The 26,238-nt window shown below is 38.3% G+C and overlaps 3 protein-coding genes across 3 annotated transcripts in view; 2 read left to right on the forward strand and 1 right to left on the reverse strand.

Annotated features, from left to right (window-relative positions):
• Positions 1-26,238, forward strand: part of LOC132150053 (zinc finger protein 664-like) — a 549,937-nt gene that overhangs the window by 398,686 nt on the left and 125,013 nt on the right. The window lies entirely within an intron of this gene.
• Positions 1-26,238, forward strand: part of LOC132147404 (gastrula zinc finger protein XlCGF26.1-like) — a 384,485-nt gene that overhangs the window by 315,065 nt on the left and 43,182 nt on the right. The window lies entirely within an intron of this gene.
• On the reverse strand, positions 13,318-14,699 carry LOC132150779 (putative nuclease HARBI1). Its single transcript, XM_059559285.1, has 2 exons — positions 13,785-14,699; positions 13,318-13,667 (listed from the first exon to the last, which is right to left on the reverse strand). The coding sequence occupies exons 1-2, from the start codon at positions 14,675-14,677 to the stop codon at positions 13,523-13,525; spliced, it is 1,038 nt and encodes a 345-aa protein (XP_059415268.1). The 5' UTR covers positions 14,678-14,699; the 3' UTR covers positions 13,318-13,522.

Below are 26,238 nucleotides of genomic sequence, written 5' to 3' on the forward strand. Positions count from 1 at the left end.
CTATTTTCACCTGTTAAAGTGAGAATAATAAACAAACCCCATTTACAAATAAACATTTCTGAAATTTCAAGAAGAAAACTTCAGTGACCAATATAGCCACCCTTCTTTTCGATAAGAGTCACGAGCCTTCCGTTCACAGAGTCCGTCAGTTTCTTGATCTGGTCAGAATCAACTTTTTGTGCAGCTGTAACCACAGCCTCCCAGACACTGTTCAGAGAGGTGTACCTTCACTATAAATTTCCTGCTTAAGAAGGGCCCAAAAATTCTCAATATGGTTTAATTCAGGTGAAGAAGGGGGCCATGTCATTAGTTTTTCATCTTTAAGGCCTTTACTGGCCAGCCACGCAGTGGAGTACTTTGATGCATGTGACGGAGTGTTGTCTTGCATAAAAATCTAAGTCTTCTTGAAAGATGCAGACTTTTTCCTATACCATTGCTTGAAGAAAGTGTCTTCTAAAAATGGACAGTAGGTCTGAAAGTTGATTTTGAGTCCATTTTCAACCTGAAAAGGTTGAACTAGCTCATCTTTAAAAATACCTGCCCATACCAGTACCCCACCTCCACCTTGCTGGTGTCTGAGTCGAAGCGGAGCTATGTGTCCATTACTGATCCAACCACGGCCCATCCATCTGGTCCATCAAGAGTCACTCTCATCTTATTAGTCCACAAAACCTTTGAAAAATCGGTCTTCAGATATTTCTTGGCCCATTCTTGACGATTCAACTTATGTGTCTTGTTCAGAGGTGGTAGGGTTTCAGACTTTCTCATCGTGGCCATGTCTCTGAGAACTGAACACCTTGTACTTCTTGACACTCCAGGTAGGTTGCAGTTGTGGAATATGGCTGCACTGGAGGATAATGGGTTCCTGGTAGCTTCATGTTTGATTCTTCTCAAATCTTTGGCGGTTCTTTTGCGTCTTTTCTTCTCGACACGTTTCTTGCAACCCTGTTGACTATTTGTTACAAAACATTTGATGGTTCTGTGATGACGCCCAATATCATGGATATTTAAAAAGTGCTGCATCCCTGTGAAAAACTTTTTACAATTTTTGACTTTTCAGAGTCAGTTAAATCTCTTTTTTTTGGCCCATTTTTTCTGAGGAGAAGAATCTGCCTAATAATTATGCACACCTTGATATAGGATGTTGATCTCCTCAGGCCACACCCTCCCTCGTTACACAAATACACATCACCTGATATGCATTAAATCCAATAAGCATTCAAGTTTATACAGCTTGGAGTTGGAAATGATGGATAAAATGATGATATAGTCAAAATAATCACTTGCCTAATAATTGTGCACAGTGTATTTTCACAGACTTATTTGTTCATATCTACCAAGGGTGCCAGTAATTTTGATAAATAAAGACTGGAAACACAAGGTTAATCTGAAGTTAATCCTGAAGTAATTCTAGTCTTTCTCCAAGAATATAAGCCTATTCATTTCTGGACTAGACCAAGACCGTTTCTCAAATGGAAGGCTGCATCCTCCCGAGATTGCATTTGCAGACTGCATACGTCATCAAGTCTTTTTTTTTTTTTCAGTTAACTGAGCATTACATTCGTGAGTCATAAGCATATTACAACAATTCAGGCTTAACTAAGAATAATGGCCAAATTTATAACTGTTAATATTGCAAAATAAGGATGCAGGCTAACATTTGAAAAACAGCCTTCTGAAATAGGGCTGGAGGAAAGAGACAAAATTTATTTCACAATATATTTGTCAATTCTTTTTTTTTTTGCTTCCGGCTTTGCTACCGTTTGGACGTTCTAGCTTACTGCTTTGCGCTTTGCTTCTTATTTCTGTACTTTTCTCAGATTCTTCTAAGATTTTTACTTCAGCAGATCAGCACAGTGCTCAAACAACAGATTTTTTGGCACAAACGCTAAAATTAAAAACTCTGGGACTGCAATAATACTACAAAAAGAAAACTTTGCCTCCCACTGCCAACAGCTTACATTCCGGAGACGTGATAACAACTGCCTGCATTCAAACAGAAGAGAGAGAAAATGCCTCCCGTTGGATCTACTTGTTGCATGAACTGCTGCAAACTTCTACAAAGGATGGTGATTCTTGAAACAAATTTACTTGCTGGACTTCCATCATCAGCAGACCATCATCATGGACCCTCTCAGCATAAAGCCGGTGAGTCCCATGAATCTTCTGAATCTCAACAGTTCATCACAAGTGTAGAGGAACAAGCCGAAACTGATCGCCACACTAATTGATGGTACAAACGGAGCGAGACCCAAAGGAACACGAGACATCAGATTGTCACAAGTTTCTCGTATTGCTGTCGTAGCTTCCTCTACCCCAGATACGAATATGAGAAGGCTTGTAAATACTGGTATTTTAAAGGGATAGTTCACCCAAAAATAAAAATTATGTCAGTAATTACTCACCCTCATGTTGATCCAACCATGTAAGTCTTTCGTTCATCTTCATATTTTCACGTTCATATTTTTGTGATTAAATATGAGTGCTGGAATACTCCTCCATTGGCTTTAAGGGGGCCCAAACTTGTCCGTCCAGAAAGTCAGTGAAGAAAATGTTTAAATAGTCCATGCCACTACAGTGGCTCAACCATACGTTTCTCAAGCGACGATAATACTTTTCGTGCGAAAAAAACAAACAAAAGAACGACTTTATTCAACTATTCATTTTCTCTCTTGTAGGCCTCTGACGTTAGTTCACGAGAGCTCCATGACGCATGCGCGAGAACTGAACTGACGACTGTCTTCTTCTACTACTACTTGTTACTGGCTGCTCACTCCTTAGGAGTATTACCGCCCCCTAGGGGGCTCACAAATTCATAAACTGTTCCCTCTGTTTAATAAATCGTGCCCACGGATTAACAAACTGTGCCCACAAATTTTTAATCCGTGCGCTCAGATTTGGTACACCGCACCCTCAGTTTTTGAAGGCAGAAATATTTATAAGCGATACAAAAGTGCACGCTAGGCATTAACATTACCATAGTAAACATGGTAAATATGACCGCTTAAAGAAATCAGACGTCAGCTTCTTATTTTGTATCACAATCGTGTATTTACTTAGTTACTTATATTATCTGTCATTAGTCTTGAGAGTTTAGCTCCACGTAGCCTATCATAAAAATATAATAATGGTTTTTGTTCGGGAGGTTTTATAAAAATAGAGATATTATCATTCATCCTAAATGCGACGTATGTGACTACAAATAAACAGAATCGGACTCATAACGCATTAAAAATAAATAAATAAAATATAAATAAATGTATTTCTGTGTGACTAATTTTGAGTCCAGATAAATTAATTAACTATGATCAATGTATCACTTATTCTTTAGGTTTCTGGTTCCACGCGTTTTATTCGCCAGGTTTCTGGTTCCTTGTGTTTAATTTTGCAGTTTTCTGGTTCCTCGTGTGTTATTCTGCAGGTTTCTGGTTCCTCTTGTTTTATTCTCACGGTTTCTGGATCCTCGTGTTTTATTCTCCACTTTTCTGGTTCCTCGTGTTCTCTTCACTGCTTCAAAACGTGAAGGATGAGAATATGACAGGTAGGCCTATTTACTGACGTGACTCATAAAATGTATTTTTCTCTTAACAGAAACATTTCTAACTGTCTGTATTAAGGCAGCATCCCCCCCTAACAACAATAGAGAGCACGGTGAAACTAAACTTCTTCCTCTGAGGTTTAATGGTGTTTGGCAAATTAACAAATGTGTTTAGTGCCACCTGCTGGACTGGAGAGTGAACAGATGCAGCAAACACAGAACGTCATCATTTGGAGCGAACGCTAAACGGAAGTGAGGATCCCTATGCCCTACTCCCTTTGAAGAGCCCTTTAAGTGAGAGGTAAATAATACGATGGATATTACTTTGTGTGTCTATAAGGTGGGCAGGGTTTTTTTTTTGCCAATCTGCACACATACATTAAAAATAACTTAAAATGATAGACTCATATTTGATAAGCATCAACATTCTTCATGTGTGAGGATTGGAGGAGAAAAACAATCAATTCTATTAGTCAGATATTTCATTGAAAATGGAAATTTTCCATTGGAAAATGGAAATTAAGATAAATGAAAACACATGATAATGATAAGATGTAACCTTATGAAAGAATTAACAAAATCCACAATATTTAACAGGTTTAGCTTGTCTAAACTACATCCTTGTGTTATGTGTCCATCTGGAACTAGATGTCACAAATTCACGCAAGCCTCTCATGTGTTTTAAGTCCCTGAATCTCTCGTCACAGTGTGAACACAAAGTTTCTCTCCAGTGTGGATCCTTTCATGTCTTTTTATATATACTGGCTGACTGAATCTCTTTTCAGTGTGAACACTTGTAAGGTTTCTCTCCAGTGTGGATCCTTTCATGTAGTTTTAAACTGTTTGCTGAACTAAAAGTCTTTTCACACTCAAAGCACATGTACTCTCTTTCACCTGTATGTATTTTCTGATGTACTTTCAAACTTTGTAGATGCAAAAAAACTCTTACCACACAAATTACATGGATGTGGTTTCTCCTTTGCATGAACTTTCAAGTGTTTCTTCAGAAGTGAAGCCCATAAAAACATTTTACCGCATTGATTACATGCGTTCTGCTTCTCTGCAGTGCGGATGTTCATGTGTATATTAAGGTTTGCTGATTGTTTGAAACTCTTCCCGCACTGATCACAAGTGAATGGTTTCTCTCCAGTATGAACTCTTGAAATGTTTAAATATATATATATACACACACACAGTGTTTCCCCTAGGTTTACAGCTTTGGGGGGGGGGGGGTGACTTTGGTTGGTTGAGGAAAATTGAGACACAAACACTTAAAGGAGTCATGGGCTGCGTCCGAAATCGCATACTTAACGAGTAGGTACATAATTTCAATAAGTACTTACTTAACGAGCGCTAAAAGAGTACGTACTCTACAGCCAAATCTCGTTGAGTATGAATGCGGTCCGCCATGTTTACGTTATCATGTGACCTATGACGTTATAACAAGCGCAACAACTTCAAATATATGACTGACTGCCACAAGTTTAATATTTACTATCTAAATATTTTGATGTTGATGCAATTTGCTCCTTTTTGTGGTCTTGTTGAATACACAAATGCCCTTTTATTATTATTGTAGCTTAACCAATATATTTGTGTTGTTTTTATGTTTGAGCTCTATTGAAATGACCCACAGTTTAATCCTTGAAAACCCTTCATAGCATCAATAACTCCACAACCCTACCTCGTACGGTTTTCCTCAGCTTTTGCAGTATTTGTAATATCTGCACAAATAAGACGTTGATCAGCTGCTTGAAGATCTCGCCTTTGGAGAAGAATGTTGATTTTACACTTGAAAAATTTAAGTATTACTTCTTAGAAATTTATCTACTTATCAACAATAATAATGATAAATGGTGACTAATAATTATATATATTTTTTGTAAAACAAATTGTAATTCGTTTTTTTTTCCATATCTAAATTCGTTTTTTTTTCCATATCTATGCATAACTTCACACTAGACAAATGCAGCCAAGATGAATACATCTAAATATTCAGTCAAGTAATGAATGAATGCATGTGTTAATGAAAAAATTAGGCTATATTTTATTTACTGACAACAACAGGAGACATTTATAAACAAGTAAAATAATAAATAAAAGTAACCGTCACAATACATAAAATACAAAGTCAACAACACATAAAACAAAACTTTATTCAGACATTGTTCTGTTTTTGAATGTTTACCGCCGGTGAATCAGGTCCCTCACTGCTGCAGTCAGACTGAATCTGATCATGATGAGAGGGACATCGAGTCCTTGTCTGAGTGCACAGAGAGGATCAGGAACACCATGATGAAGACCCTGAACAAGAGCAGGAGAACATGTGCGGGACAATCTGACTGCTGCTGTGTCTGCTCCAAACATCTGTGTCTGCTCACCATGAGCATGACTACCTGGAAAACATTTACACAGAGTAAAACACTTTATATCATATTGTCAGCATTCTATTTATTGGTGAATTTAATTTTATATTTTTACAATTGCATGTTAATTTGCTATAGCTTCATTATTTCTGTGGTGTAGTTAACTGGACTGGTCAGCAGAAGGTTGCTGGATCAATCTCCACCAGTGTGTCACCTTACTCCAGGTGACTCCAGAGGGATTGAGGTCCTGTAATAACAGCACTGTAAGTCACTTCAGATAAAAGTGTCTGGCCAATTAATACATGTAAATGTGAATTTTCTGAATGCTTTTATGTGTGTTGGGCAGAAAAATGCTCAATAAAGCTGCTTATTTCTTAAAGCTTTTTTCTTCAATGTTCTACTATAATATTAATGCATGCATACATTTAATACAGTTTCTATTTTGGGTTTTAAAGGTTCAGGTCATCTAAACATATAAATTCAGTCATTAATGACTTGCCTCCATTCTGTTCAATCCTTTGCCTGAACATAAAAGGTGATTTTGGTCAAGTTTCTCCTGCTGGTTTGTGTTCATACAGTATCAGTCAATGGAGCCTGACTTTCAGATTCTTCGTGACATTATTTGATGACACTTTAGAAGCTTCTGAAACTCAGGTTTTATTGACTGATGTTGTATGAACAGAAACCAGCAGAACAAACTTGACCAAAATCACATCCTCAGTGTCTTCTAGATATTCTCACTGGCTCTGGGCTCACTGAAGATGAAGAAACCACAGCAGCATTTGGTCCTGATGAGAAAACAAGAGGAGATGGAGTGATGGAGCATTTCATCCATGACACTCCATCTTTTCCATCCTCAGAGCACACAGCTGTCTGCAGACATTTCAGATCCTCTAAAGATGCACAAACACAAAACAAAAGCAGTCATTTTAACAGCACAGTGTCATTTCATTTCTGTATTAGAAGTAACAGAATGATCTTACTTTAGATTTTGGTTTCAGGTTTTTTCCACAGATGCTGCTGTCACCTGCTCCACCACAAAAGATCTGCATCAAATGTACAGCAAACAAGAATAAAAAAAAATGTTGTAATAACTGTTTATTAATAAACTACAACTTAAGATTTAAAATATGTTTTATTGATGACTGTAGTGTACTCACTGAGTCTTTGATGGCAGCATTCCTTCATCAGTTACTCTACAGCAGATAAACACACGTGTGTCTCATCTGTCGCTGTAACATCCAGACAAGAGTCAGTCTCCTCTGTGATTTATCTGTGATATACTGCATTTACATGTTGAGCTAGATGCGGATGTGTTCACTCACTTTATCCAACACAAGAGCTCCACAATTTATCAACAATACTAATGGTCAAATGAAATAGAGAACTTATGTTTACTTAATGTAGATTTATTTATTTACATTACTTACAGTCATCTAAAGCAATGTAGACAGTTGATTCTACATAACACACACATCTCTCACTCAGACGTCTGTTCATGTGATTTGCTCTTTTGCAATCCTCTTAGAACATTTCTCTGTCTCATTAAACAGACATTTAATCGTCTTTAAGATGTATATGGTTCATGCAAATCCACTTTGGAGACGTAAATGTGCTTACTGGAGATCCGCTGTTCACTTTACATGATAAAACATGTTTTGTTGTTGTTGTTTTTTCTTACAAATATACTATAATGTTACTGGCTAACGTCTTTACACCTTAACAAATCAACAGTTTACTCTACAGTAGCTCAACAAATACGATTTTATCACATGGGAACCGTGTTTTGTTTTATAATACTCACCTTTGTAAACACCCTCTACGCTGCTCTCCTTCACGTTCGATGACGATTTATCCCTTTCGCGTGGCATTCTGGGATTGAAAAGTATCCATCGATGAACCCTTCAGAATCTTCACTGAAGCAGTAGGACATCCGGGGATTTCTCACCTACTGTTTTGTGGTTCAAGGTTTCGAACGTACTTCTTTCTTCACATACTCTTTTTTCCCTACTATATAGTAGGTGAGTAGGCATATTAGAATGCAAATTAAGTATACGTACAACTGAATCTCGCGAGAGTTATTGAAATCTGCCTTCTCTTTTATGAACGCAAAAGATTCAAACATACTAATTTGTCGCATACTGCTTTTCCATACTATATAGTAGAGAAGTATGCGATTTCGGACGCAGCCAACATCAAGGCCCGTTTGGTGACCAAATAAAGTAACTGTCTTTAAAACACCTGGAGTCTTCTCGTTTGTTTTATCAATTAAGCAGACGTGCCTGAATGCGCTTACATCAAAAGCGTTTTTATGGAAGTGAAAATGCTATATTGGCGTTTGCGTTATACGCAGAAACATTCAAAAGCATTGAAACTTGTTTTAAGCCTCTGCCCCATGAATGTATAAATAAAACATCCTACGTTTCCGTTGCCAACATTAAAATTTTTTATACAATGTTAACGTTAACCCTTCAGCTACGACAGTTCAATCCCGACTGGCTTCGTTAAGTTTCATTAGTGACTGCCATTACTGTATTTTCTAATATTTTAAAAAAATATGAACATCCAATTATATAACAGCAGAAGTAATTCGGCTAATATAAAGTGAAATATAATTATATTACCTTGATAGTTTAGAAAGTTTATCCATTGACACTCAGGCGCAGACCGTGTTGAAGTGGCGAGTTGCAACCGTTGTTTTTTTTTTTTGAATGAGAAGGGGCGGGAAGACAGCCGCACCAATCATCGCATGACTCATTGACCGCATAACACAAGTGCTTTTAGATTATAAGAAGAAAAAACCCTTTGAGATACTTATTAATAAAATAAAATAGGATTATTCATAAAATAAATAATCTTGTATTGTTAAATTATGATATAACCCTAAATGATATAAAACGTGAAATACATACAATTAAATCAATTTGTTAGGGTTATAGCTACCCATAACTGCATAAAAAGAAATAATCTGAAAAAAAAAAAAAACTAAAAAAATTATATAACTATAAATATATCCTAATATAGCCCAAATGTGGCCCATCTGGGATCCACAAATAAAATATAATGGGCAGCCTAACTGGGGCCCATAACTGTATCCAAGCTGGGGCCCACATTCAGCCCATCAAAGTGCCCACTCTGAGCCCATGCCCAGTTGACACCCACATAGCCCAGATAAATCCCATGTGGGGCCCACATGGATATGTTGGCTGGGGGGTAGGCATTTCTCTGGTCTACACGGGTCCGGGTCCAGCTTTTGAAATAATAGTCCGGGTCGGTTCTGTGTAGTACATTACAGATCTCTTTCGGGTTCGGGCACAAATTTTTGGACCCGTGAAGACCTCTAGTGTGTGTGTGAGAGAGAGAGTGCGAGAGTGAGTGTGTGAGAGAGAGCGAGAGTGAGTGTGTCTGAGAGTGAGTGTGTGTATGTGTGAGAAAGAGGGAGAGAGAGTGAGAGAGAGTAGAAATGTAACAAAGTTTAATGTTGGATGTAAACTGTGTTTGAGAGAGAGAGAGAGAGGTGTTCAGAGAGGAATCTGTTGGATGTTAAGCTGTTATTTGTTTTATGTACTCAATGTGGACAGTTTAAAACATTTCAAATTCTGTTGGCAGAAGTGAAAAATTAATAATTTTATGAAGTTAGAATTTTGTTTGATTCCATGATGTAATTCATTGAACACGAGTATTTACAATGCAAATCCAAATTATTTTCATTTACTGACAGTTACTTATATACGGAGCCCCTCTGGTCCCACTTTGTCAAAAAAAAAAAAATTATAACTATCTCGTGGCCTCAAGATACTAACTCGTGGCCTCAAGATAGTAACTCGTGGCCTCAAGATTCTAACTCGTGGCCTCAAGATACTAACTCGTGGCCTCAAGATAGTAACTCGTGGCCTCAAGATAGTAACTCGTGGCCTCAAGATACTAACTCGTGGCCTCAAGATACTAACTCGTGGCCTCAAGATAGTAACTCATGGCCTCAAGATAGTAACTCGTGGCCTCGAGATTCTAACTCGTGGCCTCAAGATAGTAACTCGTGGCCTCAAGATAGTAACTCGTGGCCTCAAGACACTAACTTGTGGCCTCAAGATACTAACTCGTGGCCTCAAGATACTAACTCGTGGCCTCAAGATACTAACTCGTGGCCTCAAGACACTAACTTGTGGCCTTATCAAGCGCAAGGTTGGGAGTTCGATTCCCCGGGAACACATGATATGTAAAAATTGATATCCTGAATGGACTGTAAGTAGCGTTGGCTAAATGCATACATTTAATTTTAATTTAAACTGGACCCTGTACTGTAGTGCAATGTAATACTTCACATTCTGTGCAATATTCTCTGTATTAATATTCAGTGTAATCTAGTTTGCTGCAGTTCTGCTTCTATTTACTAGTACTGTTCATCACAATCAATTCTATTCTGTTAATACAGTAATGTAAATCTTGTAGGCTGCATATCCATAGTCCTTTATAATTCTGCTTCATATTTTATAGCATATGTTTCTGAGTTAAACAACACCAAGTAATTGCAATGATACATAATACAACACTCGGTTAATCTTTGTAACGTAAATCTCCTCAGATGACATAGACGCCTGACAACTTTGTTGTTATGATTAACGTAAACACGCAATTCATACTTTGCAGTCCCGTGACTACCATGGATACCTAGCGGGCAACAAACGCTGACAAAATCGCACAACAACTATTTGGCATGCAGGCGACGATTGTTTACACCTCAAAACACCAACTTTTGTATATTAAAACTGGCAACGTCCTGGCAAGATCCTATTAATTCATACTTTGCATGTGGCGTCACAAGTACTGGCTGGGAAATACACATAAATACATACAGCCAGACGGAGGTACCGTGACCTAATCCTAGAACGCCCTCTGCTGACGTTTTATCGTAGGCTACACGGACATGCTTTTCCAAAATGTGAAACACTTCAATAATTAATGAACCAGTCTGCACACTACTGTAGACTTAAAATCAGAATCACAAATAATTTATTGATCTTTATTGATATTGATAACCCGGGGGACAATTCTTGTGTCACAGTTGATGTGCACATCAAGACATTTAAAGGAATATAAATAATAATAGAAGTTGGTAAATAAACAAGTAGCCTATATACATGCAAAAAGTATAAATATATGCAATATAATATGAAGAAGAATTATAAAGGACTATGGATTTTCAGCCTACAAGATTTACAGTACTGTATTAACAGAATAGAATTGATAGTGATTAACAGTACTAGTAAATAAATAGAAGCAGAACTGCAGCAAACTATATTACACTGCATATTAAAACAGGAAAATGTTGCACAGAATGTATAGTATTACATTGCACTACAGTACAGGGTCCAGTTTAATAACAAAGGCTCCATGTGTCAGACACTTCACTATCTTGAGGCCACGAGTTAGTATCTTGAGGCCACGAGTTACATATCTTGAGGCCACGAGTTACTGTCTTGAGGCCACGAGTTAGTATCTTGAGGCCACAAGATAATATCTTGAGGCCACGAGTTACTATCCGTCACGGTTGGCAAACCGAGCTGTCACTCATTACTCATCCCTATATAATGGCTTGTCTAGCGTCTTGTGTTCGTGAGAGCATTGTTTCCTGTTTGTAACCCATGCCTTGCTTTCTTGTGTGTTTCTGCGTTGGATGTCTGTGTCTTTCCCGGAACCACGTCCACTCTTCGCAACCACCATCAAGCAACACAACTTACCTTCGGCTCGCTTCCCCGCAGTTCCTGTGTCACCCTCTCCTGCTGCCAACTCACCTCCGCCTTCCGGATTCATCACTCCTCACCTCCATCTTGGACAGTGCATTCCTCCCAGCGTTATTTGTGTCCCAGTTTTGTATTGTTGTTTTGACAAAGTGGGACCAGAGGGGCTCCGTACTTATATCTTGTCTTTTCACTTTATTAAGATCAGATTCTGCAGGTAAAATTACAGTAAAAAAGGTGACTTGACTTGGACTTGACTTGACCTACTACAGGGGCCGGTTTCACAAAGATAGACTTTGACTATGACTTGGATATAGTTGATAATCAGACTTCAGAAAGACATCTAATTCAGACCATTGCACAAAGCACTTAAGACTCTGACTATCTTAAGTAGGACTACACTGCAGTGCATTCTGGGTAAAATAAGACACTTTTCAAAACAAAAAACATGGCGGATCGAGTAAGCGCATTTAACCGGTCAGTGCAGTTTACCCCAGCAGAAAATGTGTTTGTTGGAGGAGTATAATAGTTACAAGGACATTTTACTAGGGAAATGTAGTGACAAGAAGAAATGTTTAATTTGGAAAAGATTGCCGCGACAGTAAACAGCATTAATCCGACTGTTGAGCGGAGTGTTAAAGACGTACAGAAAAGATACAAAAACATGGTTCAAGATGCCAAAAAGGAAATATTTAAGAGGAAATATCCAAAAACGGGAGGAGGACCCCAAGGGAAACTTAAAAACACCACTGAAATGGTGATGAATATATATGGTGGACAGTCGCCTATGTTCTGGGGGATAAGCGGAGGACGGGAAAGTGGAGTGTGTGGCGCCGTCAACACTGACGTAACCGGCGGAGTTCCCTCAGCCACTGACAGCAGCACCCCGCCGCCACATCAAGAGGAAGAGCCAGACAGTCAAGATGAGAATAGAGGTAACAGCGGGTGATTGTTATAAATAAATCAGTTTGGTTTTTCCTTTTGCTTTATTGCCGTTGATTTTATGCTTATAAAGTCAAGTTGATGATGTATGCTAATATGAACCGGTAATAATGTATGCTAATGTGAACCGGTAAGCTTGCTAGCCAGCAAATCAACGTGAACAACGTAATGACTCAGTCTATAATACAAGGAACCTACAAGTAATAAAATGTTATGTACTTATTTTTTTAGTGACCCTGTCTTTGAATTGGGACCGAAGTGAGGCAGTGGTGAAGGAGCCGGCTGAGAGACGTGAGGGGACAGGAGATGAAGAGTCTGAGTCAGCGTCAGCATCAGCTACAGCTGCTGGTCCCATGGTTTGCACATCGGTGTCGAGAGGAACAACCATGTCAATGGTGCTAGACAAACAATACAGGAATCTTCAACTGGAAGAGAGGAAATTGCTGCTAAAGATTGAAGTTTTACATCTTAAGAGAGATAAATTAAAATTAGAGTTTCACAAACAGTTGCTGGAGTCGTGAATATCTTGAGTAGCCTACTAATTTATTGAATAATTTATTGAATGAACAGTATGTCACTTGTTTTGTGAGTTAATAGTTTTACAGTTTGTATAGTAAGTTGTACTTTTAATAACCTTGAGGATTTTGAAATGAATGAAATGAGACGCAAATGTAATTTATAGAATAATTTATTGAATGAACAGTATATCACTTGTTTTGTGAGTTAATAGTTTTACAGTTTGTATAGTAAGTTGTACTTTTAATAACCTTGAGGATTTTGATATGAATGAAATGAGACTTGAATGTAGTGTAATTTATTGAATGAAAAGTATGTCACTTGAGAAACCTTAAAAAAATATATTTATATATTTATTAAGTTGTTTGCTACTCATTTAAGCCCAATAGGTAAAGACAGGCAACATGATTTTTGTTGTTGTTTCAGACATTGAAAATCCTGTCAACGTACATCTGACGCACATATCGACCAGTTCCATTCTGCTCCTCTAAATCTTCTCTGTCCTCCAGTTCACTGAGATTGTCATCTCTGATATCCTCACCTTCAGGCTCAGGTAGCCGGAGATCCCTAATGATTAATGAAATAAATAATTTGGATTATAGTTGAAGCATGTGGTAAATAGTAATTCAATTAGGCCTATTGAAAATGGATGGCAATGTAGATTTTGTTTTCAGGTAGGCCTACCTCGCTATGTTATGCAGCACTACAGTCGCACAGATGATGTTACACACTCTGTCAGGTGCCATTTGCAATTCCCCATGTAGACAATGAAAACGCCTCTTCAGTACACCAAATGCCCGCTCTACAGTGTTACGAGTTGAACAGTGTGCTGTGTTGTAGTTTCTCTGTGCAAGTGTAGTAGGATTCAGGAAGGGAGTAAGGAGCCAAGGTTTTAGAGGGTAGCCCGAGTCCCCCAACAGGACCCCATCGATAATGCCTTGCTCAAATGCTAGACAGAGTTGAGAATTTTGCAGAATTCGAGAGTCATGAAGTGATCCAGGCCAGCGGGCCACACAGTTGAGGAACCGGAGATCAGAATCACAAACAGCCTGAATGTTTAGGCTGTGATGTCCTTTTCTATTGACAAACAAATGTTCATGAGCAGGTGGAGCCTGGATTCTGACATGTGTCCCATCAATTGCTCCAACAACATTGGGAAATCTTGGTATGCTGAAGAACCCTCTTTTGAGTTTGTTCAGCTTAGCCATTTGGTTTGGGAACTGAGGGATCTTATTTGAAAGTGCCCTTGATATCCTGTATACCACCCGTGACACAGAAGCTTTGCTGAGACCCACTGTGTCACCAACAGTATTCAGAAAACTTCCTGTAGCATAAAATCTCAAAGCAGTGCAAACCTGTAGCACTGCTGGGATACTGTGGCTTCTTGAAGTGGCAGGGCTCAGTACTTCAGCAAATTCATCTGTCAGACTCAGTATAGCTTCTTTGGGCAAACGAAACCGACTGATGAAGTCCTCATTATTATAAATTTCCAGTAGGTTACTGCGGTCCCTAAAAACCCTTTTCCTTCTCATAGCTCTCTCCATAACGTCGTCAGCAAACCACAAATTATGAGCCATTTTCCCTTTTCTTTTGGCTGTTTGTTTCTGCTGGTTGCCAAAGTAACAGAGTCTTAGACCTACAACCCGAATTCCGGAAAAGTTGGGACGTTTTTTAAATTTGAATAAAATGAAAACTAAAAGACTTTCAAATCACATGAGCCAATATTTTATTCACAATAGAACATAGATAACATAGCAAATGTTTAAACTGAGAAAGTTTACAATTTTATGCACAAAATGAGGTCATTTCAATTGTGATTTCTGCTACAGGTCTCAAAATAGTTGGGACGGGGCATGTTTACCATGGTGTAGCATCTCCTTTTCTTTTCAAAACAGTTTGAAGACATCTGGGCATTGAGGCTATGAGTTGCTGGAGTTTTGCTGTTGGAATTTGGTCCCATTATTGCCTTATATAGATTTCCAGCTGCTGAAGAGTTCGTGGTCGTCTTTGACGTATTTTTCGTTTAATGATGCGCCAAATGTTCTCTAAAGGTGAAAGATCTGGACTGCAGGCAGGCCAGGTTAGCACCCGGACTCTTCTACGACGAAGCCATGCTGTTGTTATAGCTGCAGTATGTGGTTTTGCATTGTCCTGCTGAAATAAACAAGGCCTTCCCTGAAATAGACGTTGTTTGGAGGGAAGCATATGTTGCTCTAAAACCTTTATATACCTTTCAGCATTCACAGAGCCTTCCAAAACATGCAAGCTGCCCATACCGTATGCACTTATGCACCCCCATACCACCAGAGATGCTGGCTTTTGAACTGAACGCTGATAACATGCTGGAAGGTCTCCCTCCTCTTTAGCCCGGAGGACACGGCGTCCGTGATTTCCAACAAGAATGTCAAATTTGGACTCGTCTGACCATAAAACACTATTCCACTTTGAAATAGTCCATTTTAAATGAGCCTTGGCCCACAGGACACGACGGTGCTTCTGGACCATGTTCACATATGGCTTCCTTTTTGCATGATAGAGCTTTAGTTGGCATCTGCTGATGGCACGGCGGATTGTGTTTACCAACAGTGGTTTCTGAAAGTATTCCTGGGCCCATTTAGTAATGTCATTGACACAATCATGCCAATGAGTGATGCAGTGTCGCCTGAGAGCCCGAAGACCACGGGCATCCAATAAAGGTCTCCGGCCTTGTCCCTTAGGCACAGAGATTTCTCCAGTTTCTCTGAATCTTTTGATGATGTTATGCACTGTAGATGATGTGATTTGCAAAGCCTTTGCAATTTGACGTTGAGGAACTTTGTTTTTAAAGTTTTCCACAATTTTTTTACACAGTCTTTCACAGATTGGAGAGCCTCTGCCCAGCTTTACTTCTGAGAGACTCTGCTTCTCTAAGACAAAGCTTTTATAGCTAATCATGTTACAGACCTGATATCAATTAACTTAATTAATCATTAGATGTTCTCCCAGCTGAATCTTTTCAAAACTGCTTGCTTTTTTAGCCATTTGTTGCCCCCGTGCCAACTTTTTTGAGACCTGTAGCAGGCATTAAATTTTAAATGAGCTAATTAAGTGGATAAAAGTGTAAAATTTCTCAGTTTAAACATTTGCTACGTTATCTATGTTCTATTGTTAATAAAATATTGGCTCATATGATTTGAAATTCCTTTAGTTTTCATTTTATTCAAATTTAAAAAACGTCCCAACTTCGGGTTGTAAGTTAGCCTGGGGGTAAGGTGTCAAATTTTTTTGGTCTAAATTAAGTCGGTCTTTATCTTTGTGAAACAGTCTAACCTGCATTAGACTAGTCTATGAGTAAATTTTAGACTTGTCTAACACTATAGACCGGTCTGAATAGCTTTGTGAAACCGGCCCCAGGACTTGACATAGCTTGTGACTTAACTTGACTTGCCCAAGAAAAAAATACTTGGGACTTACTTGAGACTTGCACATGTGTGACTTGGTCCCATCTCTGGCCTGATCTTCCTTAAGTGAGTTGTGGGACAAACCAAAAATCCAGCACTCTCCTTCACTGATACTGTGACTGTTCTTGTTTGTCTGTGTTCATTCGCTGGCATTTTCCATATATCTCTTTTTTCTCCCTTAAAAACAAATTTGTCCATTCTGATGCTCCATTTGATGACTATTTGAATTGAATTGTGGATTAATATGTGGATTAATGCTTATTGGAGATGCAAAGTTTCAAACGTTTAATCGAATGATTTGTTCACGAGCCGGATATTTACATTTACATTTAATTATTTAGCAGACGCTTTTATCCAAAGCGACTTACAAATGAGAACAATAGAAGTAGTCAGGTCAACAAGAGAACAACAACAGTATTACAAGTGCCATGAAAAGTCTCAGTTAGTCTAGTACAGAACACATAGCCAGGTTTTTTTTTTTTTTTTTTTTTTAAATAAATTTAAAGACAAGAAGATAAGGAAAAGTGCTAGTATTAGTTGGTTAAGTGCTGGTGAAAAAGATGAGTCTTTAGATGTTTCTTGAAAATGACTAAAGACTCACTGTACGAATTGAGATTGGGAGGTCATTCCACCAGCTGAGCACAGTCCAGGAAAAGGTCAGTGAGAGTGATTTTGAACTTCTTTGGGAAAGCACTAAACTGCAGTGTTTTGAAATCTCCCAACAGACCTGGAAGAGAAGACAATGCTTAATAAAGTAATAGTTTTTGCTATTTTTGGACCAAAAATGTATTTTCGATGTTTCAAAATATTCTAACTGACCCTCTGATGTCACATGGACTACTTTGATGATGTTTTTCCTACCTTTCTGGACATTGACAGTATAGCGTACACACAGCTTCAATGGAGGGACTGAGAGCTCTCGGACTAAATCTAAAATATCTTAAACTGTGTTCCAAAGATAAACAGAGGTCTTACGGGTTTGGAATGACATGAGGGTGAGTCATTAATGACATAATTTTCATTCTTCGATGAACTAACCCTTGAAGTTTGGCTGTCAGATGTCCATCCTCATCCGATGGGGCCAATGATTCCTCTTCAATGAGATGCAGCACAGGGAGAAGAGATGAAGCGGTTATGCTGATCTGTGATGTGACTGCCTTTGGTACGCAGCATTATAACTGCGTTCAGTTTTTAATTAAGTGTATGCTTTTCTTCAAACTAAATGATAATAATTATTATTCTTACTTAATTCAAATAAATATTTTAAGAAAAAACGAATACTTAAAAAAAAATCAGAACGACAGTGGGGACAGTGTCACGATGGGAAAGTGATGTAACCGGTGTTGCGGTTTAAAACAGGTACACCATCAACACCATCTATCGCGGCATGCCTAGCCTGCAGCACGGCAAAAATAGACTCGGTACGTAAACGATCGCTGCACTGCTGCAGACGCACTGCTCCTGGAACGCACTGACGGACCACAACCGTGTGCAGAGTGAACGCTGGAATCCGTTAATATGGGTGCAGAAAAAATACGCAACGCATACGCACTGCAGACGGAGTATGTGTGAAACAGTGATAAAGCTGAACACTTTGTGATTAAATTACATGTTTAGTTTAATGAACAGTTAATGTACAGTTCAAATAATTGTTCTGTTACACTGCTGCCATTAAAAGAAATAAATGAACACCATGAACCCTTTAAGTGTTTGTGTCTGTCAATTTTCCTCAACCAACCAAAGTCACCCCCACCCCCCCGAAGGTGTAAACCTAGGAGAAACACTGTTGTATGTGTGTGTGTAAACATTTACAACCAATGAGTAGTTTACACTTTAGATTAGGGGGTGCAGAAAGCTTTGTAAATTATTAGGGCTGTGTTAGCTGTAACAGAGATGTGTAAAATGTGTACAGGTATCTTACAGTTGTTTACTGAAGGCCCTGACTGAAACCCCACGGTACTCACGGTCTGACAGCAGGTTCACTCAGACTCTGATCGTCATCACTGAAGAGTCCAGGAACAAAACAAGCAATCTGACACAGAGACAACAATATTAAATAGTTACAGGTTTATTAGAAGGAAACAAGCGAGAGCAGAGGTCAAATGCAGATATAAGACAGAATAATATATAACAATTATAATAACATATGTAATATACAAATTCTACTACTAATAATATAATCTTAAAATAACAGAATCTATATTTTTTGTTTAAGGTTGAGTGTGACTTACGTTTTGATGTCAGGGACTTCTTAAAATTGGTGAAATGTATTCTGAAAAAGGCATATTAATGTATTTTATGAGCTTCTTCAGTTCACCTGTATTTCTAAGTTAGTATCTCCCTCAGAAATGTTGAAATCTTGGACCTTCACATCTGTTCTGTAGAGTTTCTTTCTGTCCTCCTGAAATCACAGAACAGTCTGTATTAATATTTGTTTATCATGATCAAAACACATTTGAACTTGTTTTCAGCCGATTACACGCTCCATGTAAGTGACGTCATCGATTCAGTAAATCAGCCTTTTCCAGTAGCACACTGACAAAACATTCACAAAGCTATCAAAATCTCTCATATACACATGAAGATTTTATTAAAAGGCCAGGGCTTCATAAACAAGAGCTCAATCTATAGACCCCTTAATCGCCTACGTCACTGTGACGTCACCGCTCTAGCTGGAGGCAAAACATTAGGCAAAACTCATAGCAAGCGCGATAAAAGTTTGAGGTTTTGCATTTAAAATGTCGTCTTGTTGTGTTTTTGGCTGCCAGAACAGAAGGAACAGCAATTTTGGTTCAAAAGTAAAGTTTAACCGGATCCCGGCAGACATTCCTTCACAGAGATCAAGAAGAAAATTATGGTTGAATGCAATTCGGCGTAACGTAGACTAACCATGTTCCGTACAAAACGATGTTCCGTACAGGTGACGTTTAAGCGCCGATTGCAGAATAAATAATTACAGTTCGTACATAAACTATATATCTGTGTCATCCTTATTTTTCTCTCTTTCACCCCCAATCTAAACAGAGACCCATCTGCTGTTTGTTTCAGTAAGATTCAAGTAAGTTTGCTCGTTGCGCCCACCGCGCTTGAAAATGGACGGTGGGGAAGATTTACTTCAAAACTTCAGCTTGGGAGGGAAGACAACTAGAGCAGCGAAAAAATAGATTTCTATTCCACTTATGTTTCTCACAGTACTACAGCCTTTATTAAATGAATATTATGTTATCACAAATTGTTAAATACATTACCTTTTGTTGAATAAACGCTTTGAAATGTGAATGTTTAATCATCGATTGCGGGCGATAACCACTTAGCGCCACCCTCACCTGAGACAGGCAGCAGAGACCTCTTACTTTGTGAAGTTTTCACATTGGTTAACCTTTTATTTTTATTATTAATCAGTGCAAATTACTTGCCCTTCTTGTCTTCTGCATCTTCAGAAAGATATGGAAATGATGTTCACTAACCTTTCACATGGTTCATGCTTAACTCACATGTCATAATTAATATCACGACACAATCATGCCTAACTCGCATGCGCCCTTTATTAAAGCAGCAATTAACTTGTATTTTAATCAAATAAAAAGGTAATAATCTTTGATATTCATTGGAATTATGTTTTCTTGCAGTTAAAATAAATAAACAGTCCACTTTTGATCAGTTACATGTCAATTTTCGCCGATAAAATCAAGTTATGAGCGCTGTACGGAACATCATTATAAGCCTGTACGGAACACCGTTAACCCCTATCATCTTCCGTACACTGGCGGAGGTGGTACTTTTCCCCAGTTTTCTCAAAAACTATTGGTCCTAAAGACATCAATCAAAGTGTAGACCGTATAATAGGTATTCCCCCGGAGAATGAGCACACAAGCAGCTTGTATGTCTTTCTACAACGGAGGAGTGGTCACTGGCGTGCGGTGAATAGCGAAAAGTGTACGGAACATGGTTAGTCTATGTTACTGACTGGACGGAGACGATCCTAAATAATGCTCGTGTTTGCAGTGCACGCTTCATATCAGGTAAAATAATCTATGCATATGTACTGGTGTGTTGGTTTTATCTAGTACAAATCAGCAAGTTTCTGTTTTATAGGTGAAAAGTCGCCAGCTTTCAGCGCACTAGCTAGCTTAAATGTTAAACAAACATACAGCGATAGATGTGTGTGCCACAATTTGAATGGTATCTTAAAATAATCCACATTGCTAATCATAGTTAGCCCAGTGATAGGTTACATTAGACAATAAGCCTTGACAAAATTCCCCAAACCACCCGAAAGTAATTCATATGTTGTCTAGGAAATATGTAAAACCTGGTTAAAATGTTACCAATGAGAACAAGATACAAGAACTACACCAGGCTTAGCTAAAAAATAAAAAAATAAATACAAAATAAAAGAAGGCTACTGTAATGTTATCCACTCGTCATTATATTTTAGTCAGTTAACCAGTTTGGTCAGTGAACTGAGTGATCAACTGAATTAATTGGTATGCTAACTCCCACTTTTTTTTTTTATAGGAGAAGCTTCACTGGATACTGAAAGCCCAGATTTTGTCCCTTCTGTTTTTTTGTATAAGCACCAGGATGTCATGCCAGGTCAAAAGTTGGAGAGGTAAGCCTTAAAAATTGAATGCTGTCTTGTTTGCAGGGTCTATATTTATTAATAATGCTTTTAATGTAATAGACAACCTTATGACATCTCATAGCTACCATTTTCATCTGTGCATTACATGTCCATACATCATCCTTGTGTACAACCTAGAGAAATGTTATATTACTATATTTGTTCATATGCAGATCTGTATATTTGTACCTTGTGTTGCTACCTTAACCATTGTTATATTGTTATGAGCTACTGTAATTTCCTTTTTTTTTTCAAATTATGTTTTTGACATATGAATTTCTTCTTTTAGGCTGGTGAGAAAAAGAAAAAGGGAGAGTCAAAAAATGCAGCCGGAGTCCCCAAGACATGGTGCGTATCATATACTATCATTGTTTTATCCTTTATTTGACATATCACCCAGCTTTCTTGCATGTCAAACATTTATATGAGTGTTTTGATACCCTTCTTTGTTTTATCACAGTTGGAAAGGTTCCAGTTGATGAGGAGCCAGTGATGCCTCATGGCCAAGAGAAAGAAGCCCATGAGCCCATGGTCACAAAGACATTATACAACACCCTAAGTGAGAAGTATGAACAACTTAACAATGACTATTATAACTTAAGGGCAGACTTTTATAGCCTCAAAGAGGAGAACACCAAACTGAAAGAGGAACTCCAAAAATCTCGCTTCTCAATTGACACAGTAAAAAGCAACGCTGTACATCTTCTGTTTCTAACTGGACTCACATCAACCATCTTCAGTTGGATAATGGGCAAATTAAACCATACTGTGTCACAGCATGCAGGGAGTCTCAAGATTGAGGACCTTTTATTGTTGATACTTATGAAATTCAGACTTGGCCTCAGTAATCGTGATCTTGCCTACCGGTTCAATGTCTTTGAAAGCACAGTATGAAAAATTTTAAGGTCCCGGCTGCCTGTGATGGCTATTGTTCTAAAATCTCTCATTAAATGGCCTAGTAAAGGTGCAGTTCTCAAAAATATGGCAAAAGAACACATTTCAAAAGATGCCGGTGTATTATTGAGTGTACAGAAATATTTATAGAGCGACCTTCTGACTTGACAGCCAGAGCCCAGACAAACAAATAACATTAGAATCAGGGTTTTTGAATAAATTGGAGCTGGGGGATGAAATTTTAGCGGACAGAGGTTTTTCAATAAAAGATGAACTTGCTGCATATGGGGCTACTTTACGTATTCCGAGTTTTACCAAAGGAAAGAGTCAGTTGCCTGCTAGTGAGGTACATTCCTCAAGAAAGCTCTCTCATGTCCGAATACATGTTAACCGTGTTATAAGCAAATGGAAAAGCTTTATGGTTTTGCACTCTATAATTCCAATCTCCCAAGTTGACTTGCTTGATGATATGGTAACTGTGTGTGGGGCTCTTACTAATCTTTGTAAATCTGTTGTCCCCAAGAAAAAAAAAAGTGTGTATTGTTTAAATGATTGTCTGTGTGGATTAGTTTAGCAGTTCACTCTTTGGTCAATGCACCTAAATCTTATCTACAAACTGAATATTGATTTGTGAATATAAAATGCAAATTTAATCAGAATTAATATCTTTATTCTATTTCACAAACTGTGCTGTATAAATGTCAATCAAATCAAAATCTGTATATATTTTATTAGGTATTATAATATGAATCTATTATCTAATTGGTTATCAATTGAGCAAAACAGTAGTTTGAAAATAAATTGAAATTTTTTTTTATTGACATTCTGCACTTCTTATTTACATATCTTATTTTCTTATTTACATATTTGTTGTATACTGTATTTACATGTTGCTTTCCTGTACATAGATCATTGGTTCACATTTCTTTCATATTATTAGCCACATTTCAAAATATTCAAATTACATTTATTGAACTAAGAGGCACTTATCCAGGAAGTTAGTACTTTACCAAAATAAATCATGACATAACCAGGACCTGTGTCTGAACATATCAGGAGTAATAAACCTGATCTACATTCATACATGAACTTATCTACATTCACTGCAGTGCCAGTTCTTTGACCTTTTTTTAATTTGCACACATTTATAATAGAAGAAGTTTTTACACACCATACAGTCAATCATTTTCCCATACTCAGGCTTTCCACACAGGTTACAAAATCTTTGTGGTTAAAATGCAGGATCTTGGCTGCGGGTTAAAAGCTCTGGCAAAATGCAAGACAAGAAACATTCTTTCGCCATAGGCAAGGTTTGCTGTAAGAGATGTTCATCTCTTTGGATTCTATTAATAATCAGGTCCTTAGTTGTCCACACAACAAAATCACAATATTTGACATTACAGACTTACATGTGGAGCTGAACGTGGTGGTAGTAGTGGTGTGTTATCTTCAGCTGCAATCTTTGGTCAAGGCAGAAATCTTCAGTCAGATGGGCATCCTGAAGGCCTTCCCTGAATCGATAGGGGCACTTGATCTCCAGAACACCGTCCCCGCAACAAGAACACAATACTGTGCCGTCAGGTGATGTGCCAAGATGGGGTTCATCTGGTCATACCATAAAACCACTAAAGCCAACTTTCACATTTTCATGACACTTACACATCTCGTTTGTGTAAAACTGGCGAGCAATATTCTCATTCTCTCTTCCCCACACCACTGCTGGAACCTGAATGTTTTTGTCATTATAGCCCATGATTTTATTCAAAGTTGTCCTATCAACCTAGCAATCGACCGGAGTTCCAGGATATCCTCATCTGTGAGTTCTGGAAGGATACAATAAAAATATTTTAGATAAATGACAAATAAATATTTTATGACTATGAAGTACCATAACACATACACTAGATAAAATAATTGTTATAACACATCGGTCAGAAAACATGTAACACATAATTACAGATTTCACTTTCACTTATTACAATGGTACAAGCCTTTAACACTGCAATTTATCATTTTGACCTTTGGTGGAACTCCTGTCAACTTGCTTTTGGCCCTCTAAAAAGTTGATTTCCCTAACTCTTGCTGGTTTGACCTCACGCTTTGTTTTTTTCCAGAGACATTCTCCTGATGTGCATACTGGCTGCTCAGTTCTTCCCATCCTAACATACAGCTCTACCTTAAACAGCACTGCTGCTGCATGACTGCAACACGACCCTAGTCTTCAATATAACATAGTGAATGTCAGACATTAGAATTTCAATGAAATCTTTCCCTTAAAAGTAATACATTAATGATTTAAAAAAAAAATTTAATTGGGATTTATAACAGTGGTTGCAGCAAACTATAAATTGTTGTCTATTTACTGTAAGGATAAAACTTACCCAGACATGCAAGTGCAGTTCGCCGTTAAAATTGTACTGTTGTCCCGATTTACGATTACCCAAGAGTGGTACATGTCACCCTTCTTGCAGAGGCAACACCTCTGACCGCACCACACAAAGATCTGTACGTAAATTGTTGTATTGTAATTTCTGAACGTGACCATTAACAACATAGTTGTAGGCATCCAGGGATTTATATGCCCGTAGCTTTTCTCGGCTGTAAACACTTGGTGACTCAATGAGGTAAGTGTAGATGTCCGGCCACTCCACCCTCGGCAGCCCAGTCAAGTCTTCATGCCAGTCCCGTGGCCGTATGGCATAAGGGTCAGGCAGCCTGCTTCCATCGGCGAGAGTTAGTTTATAAAAATAGCTGTCATGGTCCCACAGAGTCAGTGACTGTATATATTCGGACAGTTCCGAACCTTCTTCTGCATTCATGTTTCATAAATCCCTCCTAAAACGTGCTAGCTTACGCTTGTCAACATTGCGTCCGCACCTCTTTTTGCCTCCAGCTAAGCCCCGCCCACCCGGAGACGTTGGAATGTTTACAAACTTTTAAGGGGTCTATAGATTTAGCATAATTTACCTGAAAACTGCTGAGATTAGGTACGCGACTATCTCCGCTGTCGCGGCTGCCATCTTGGTTCCGCTCGACGCAACTTCGGATTTCCTCAGGCGACGTGCGGTGTTGCGTAAAAAATGCTTCTGTTGTTTTGTTGATGTCAGAGTTTCTGGGTTTTCATTGATAACACCACCGGAAGAACCATATATACCTTCTCGTTTTCAGTCACCTTCTTTCCTGTAGTGATGGCAAAATCGAGGCCTCGTGAACCAATGAAACAGTTGAACCAAATGTGCCATATTGTTTCGAGGCTTCGAATCAATCCGACACCCGTCTCAACGGTGACACCTAGTGGTCACTTGCAGGTGTTGATCTGAAACAACCTTGACGAGCCATTAAAAAAATGTGTTGTTTTTTTATTATTATAATGTTCTAATATGTGAAGCTTGTAACCTATAGGCTCCTCACTGTGCATAATGTTATTTTGGTCATGAAAAATGAATATTAATAAAAGAAATCAAGCCACAATGTCTCACTTTTTTAGAGATTTTTATTCAAAAATATTAATTTATCTGCTGTGGAAGGACTTAGCCTACTTCTTTTTTTACAGATAATTTCTCCAGCCTTTGAAAAAATCCTCTCACAAGGGACACTTGTTGATGGCATACAAAGATATTTTTTTGCAAGGACATACAAATGAGGAAAGATTACTGCTCTCTCTTTCCAGTAAGTTAGTGGATCATGAGTTCTGGGCAAATACGCATCGTTGATGTATTTTTTCACTTCCACTGTGGCATCAGCTGTAGCATTGTGTATCATCTTGGTTTGATGGATGCGAGTATCAAAAAGTTCCCATAAACTGTCCTGTGTTTCTACTGGTGTTGATGTTGATGTTGATGGTGATGGTGATGATGATGATGATGGGTGTGATGTTGACATTTCTGGGTCTGAATAAAAATTAAAACAGCAATTAGTAACAAATCCTAAACTGACGGCATATATGAAGGATATATTATATTACATGATTCAGATTACATAACATAACACAGACTGAAACTGCTCACCAGGATTTGTGTTTGAACGCATCAGTGAAGCACACTCCAGTGTGATATGCTTTTCAGCTTCCTGGGCTTTGGCAGCATTTCCAAATGCCACATTTTTGAACCTTGGGTCCAGCAGTGTAGCCAGTGCCAAGGCTCTAAAACTCTCATAACCTCCACATCTAGAGTGCAGACCT

This window comes from Carassius carassius, chromosome 1, assembly GCF_963082965.1.
Source record: "Carassius carassius chromosome 1, fCarCar2.1, whole genome shotgun sequence".
NCBI classification, from domain to species: domain Eukaryota; kingdom Metazoa; phylum Chordata; class Actinopteri; order Cypriniformes; family Cyprinidae; genus Carassius; species Carassius carassius.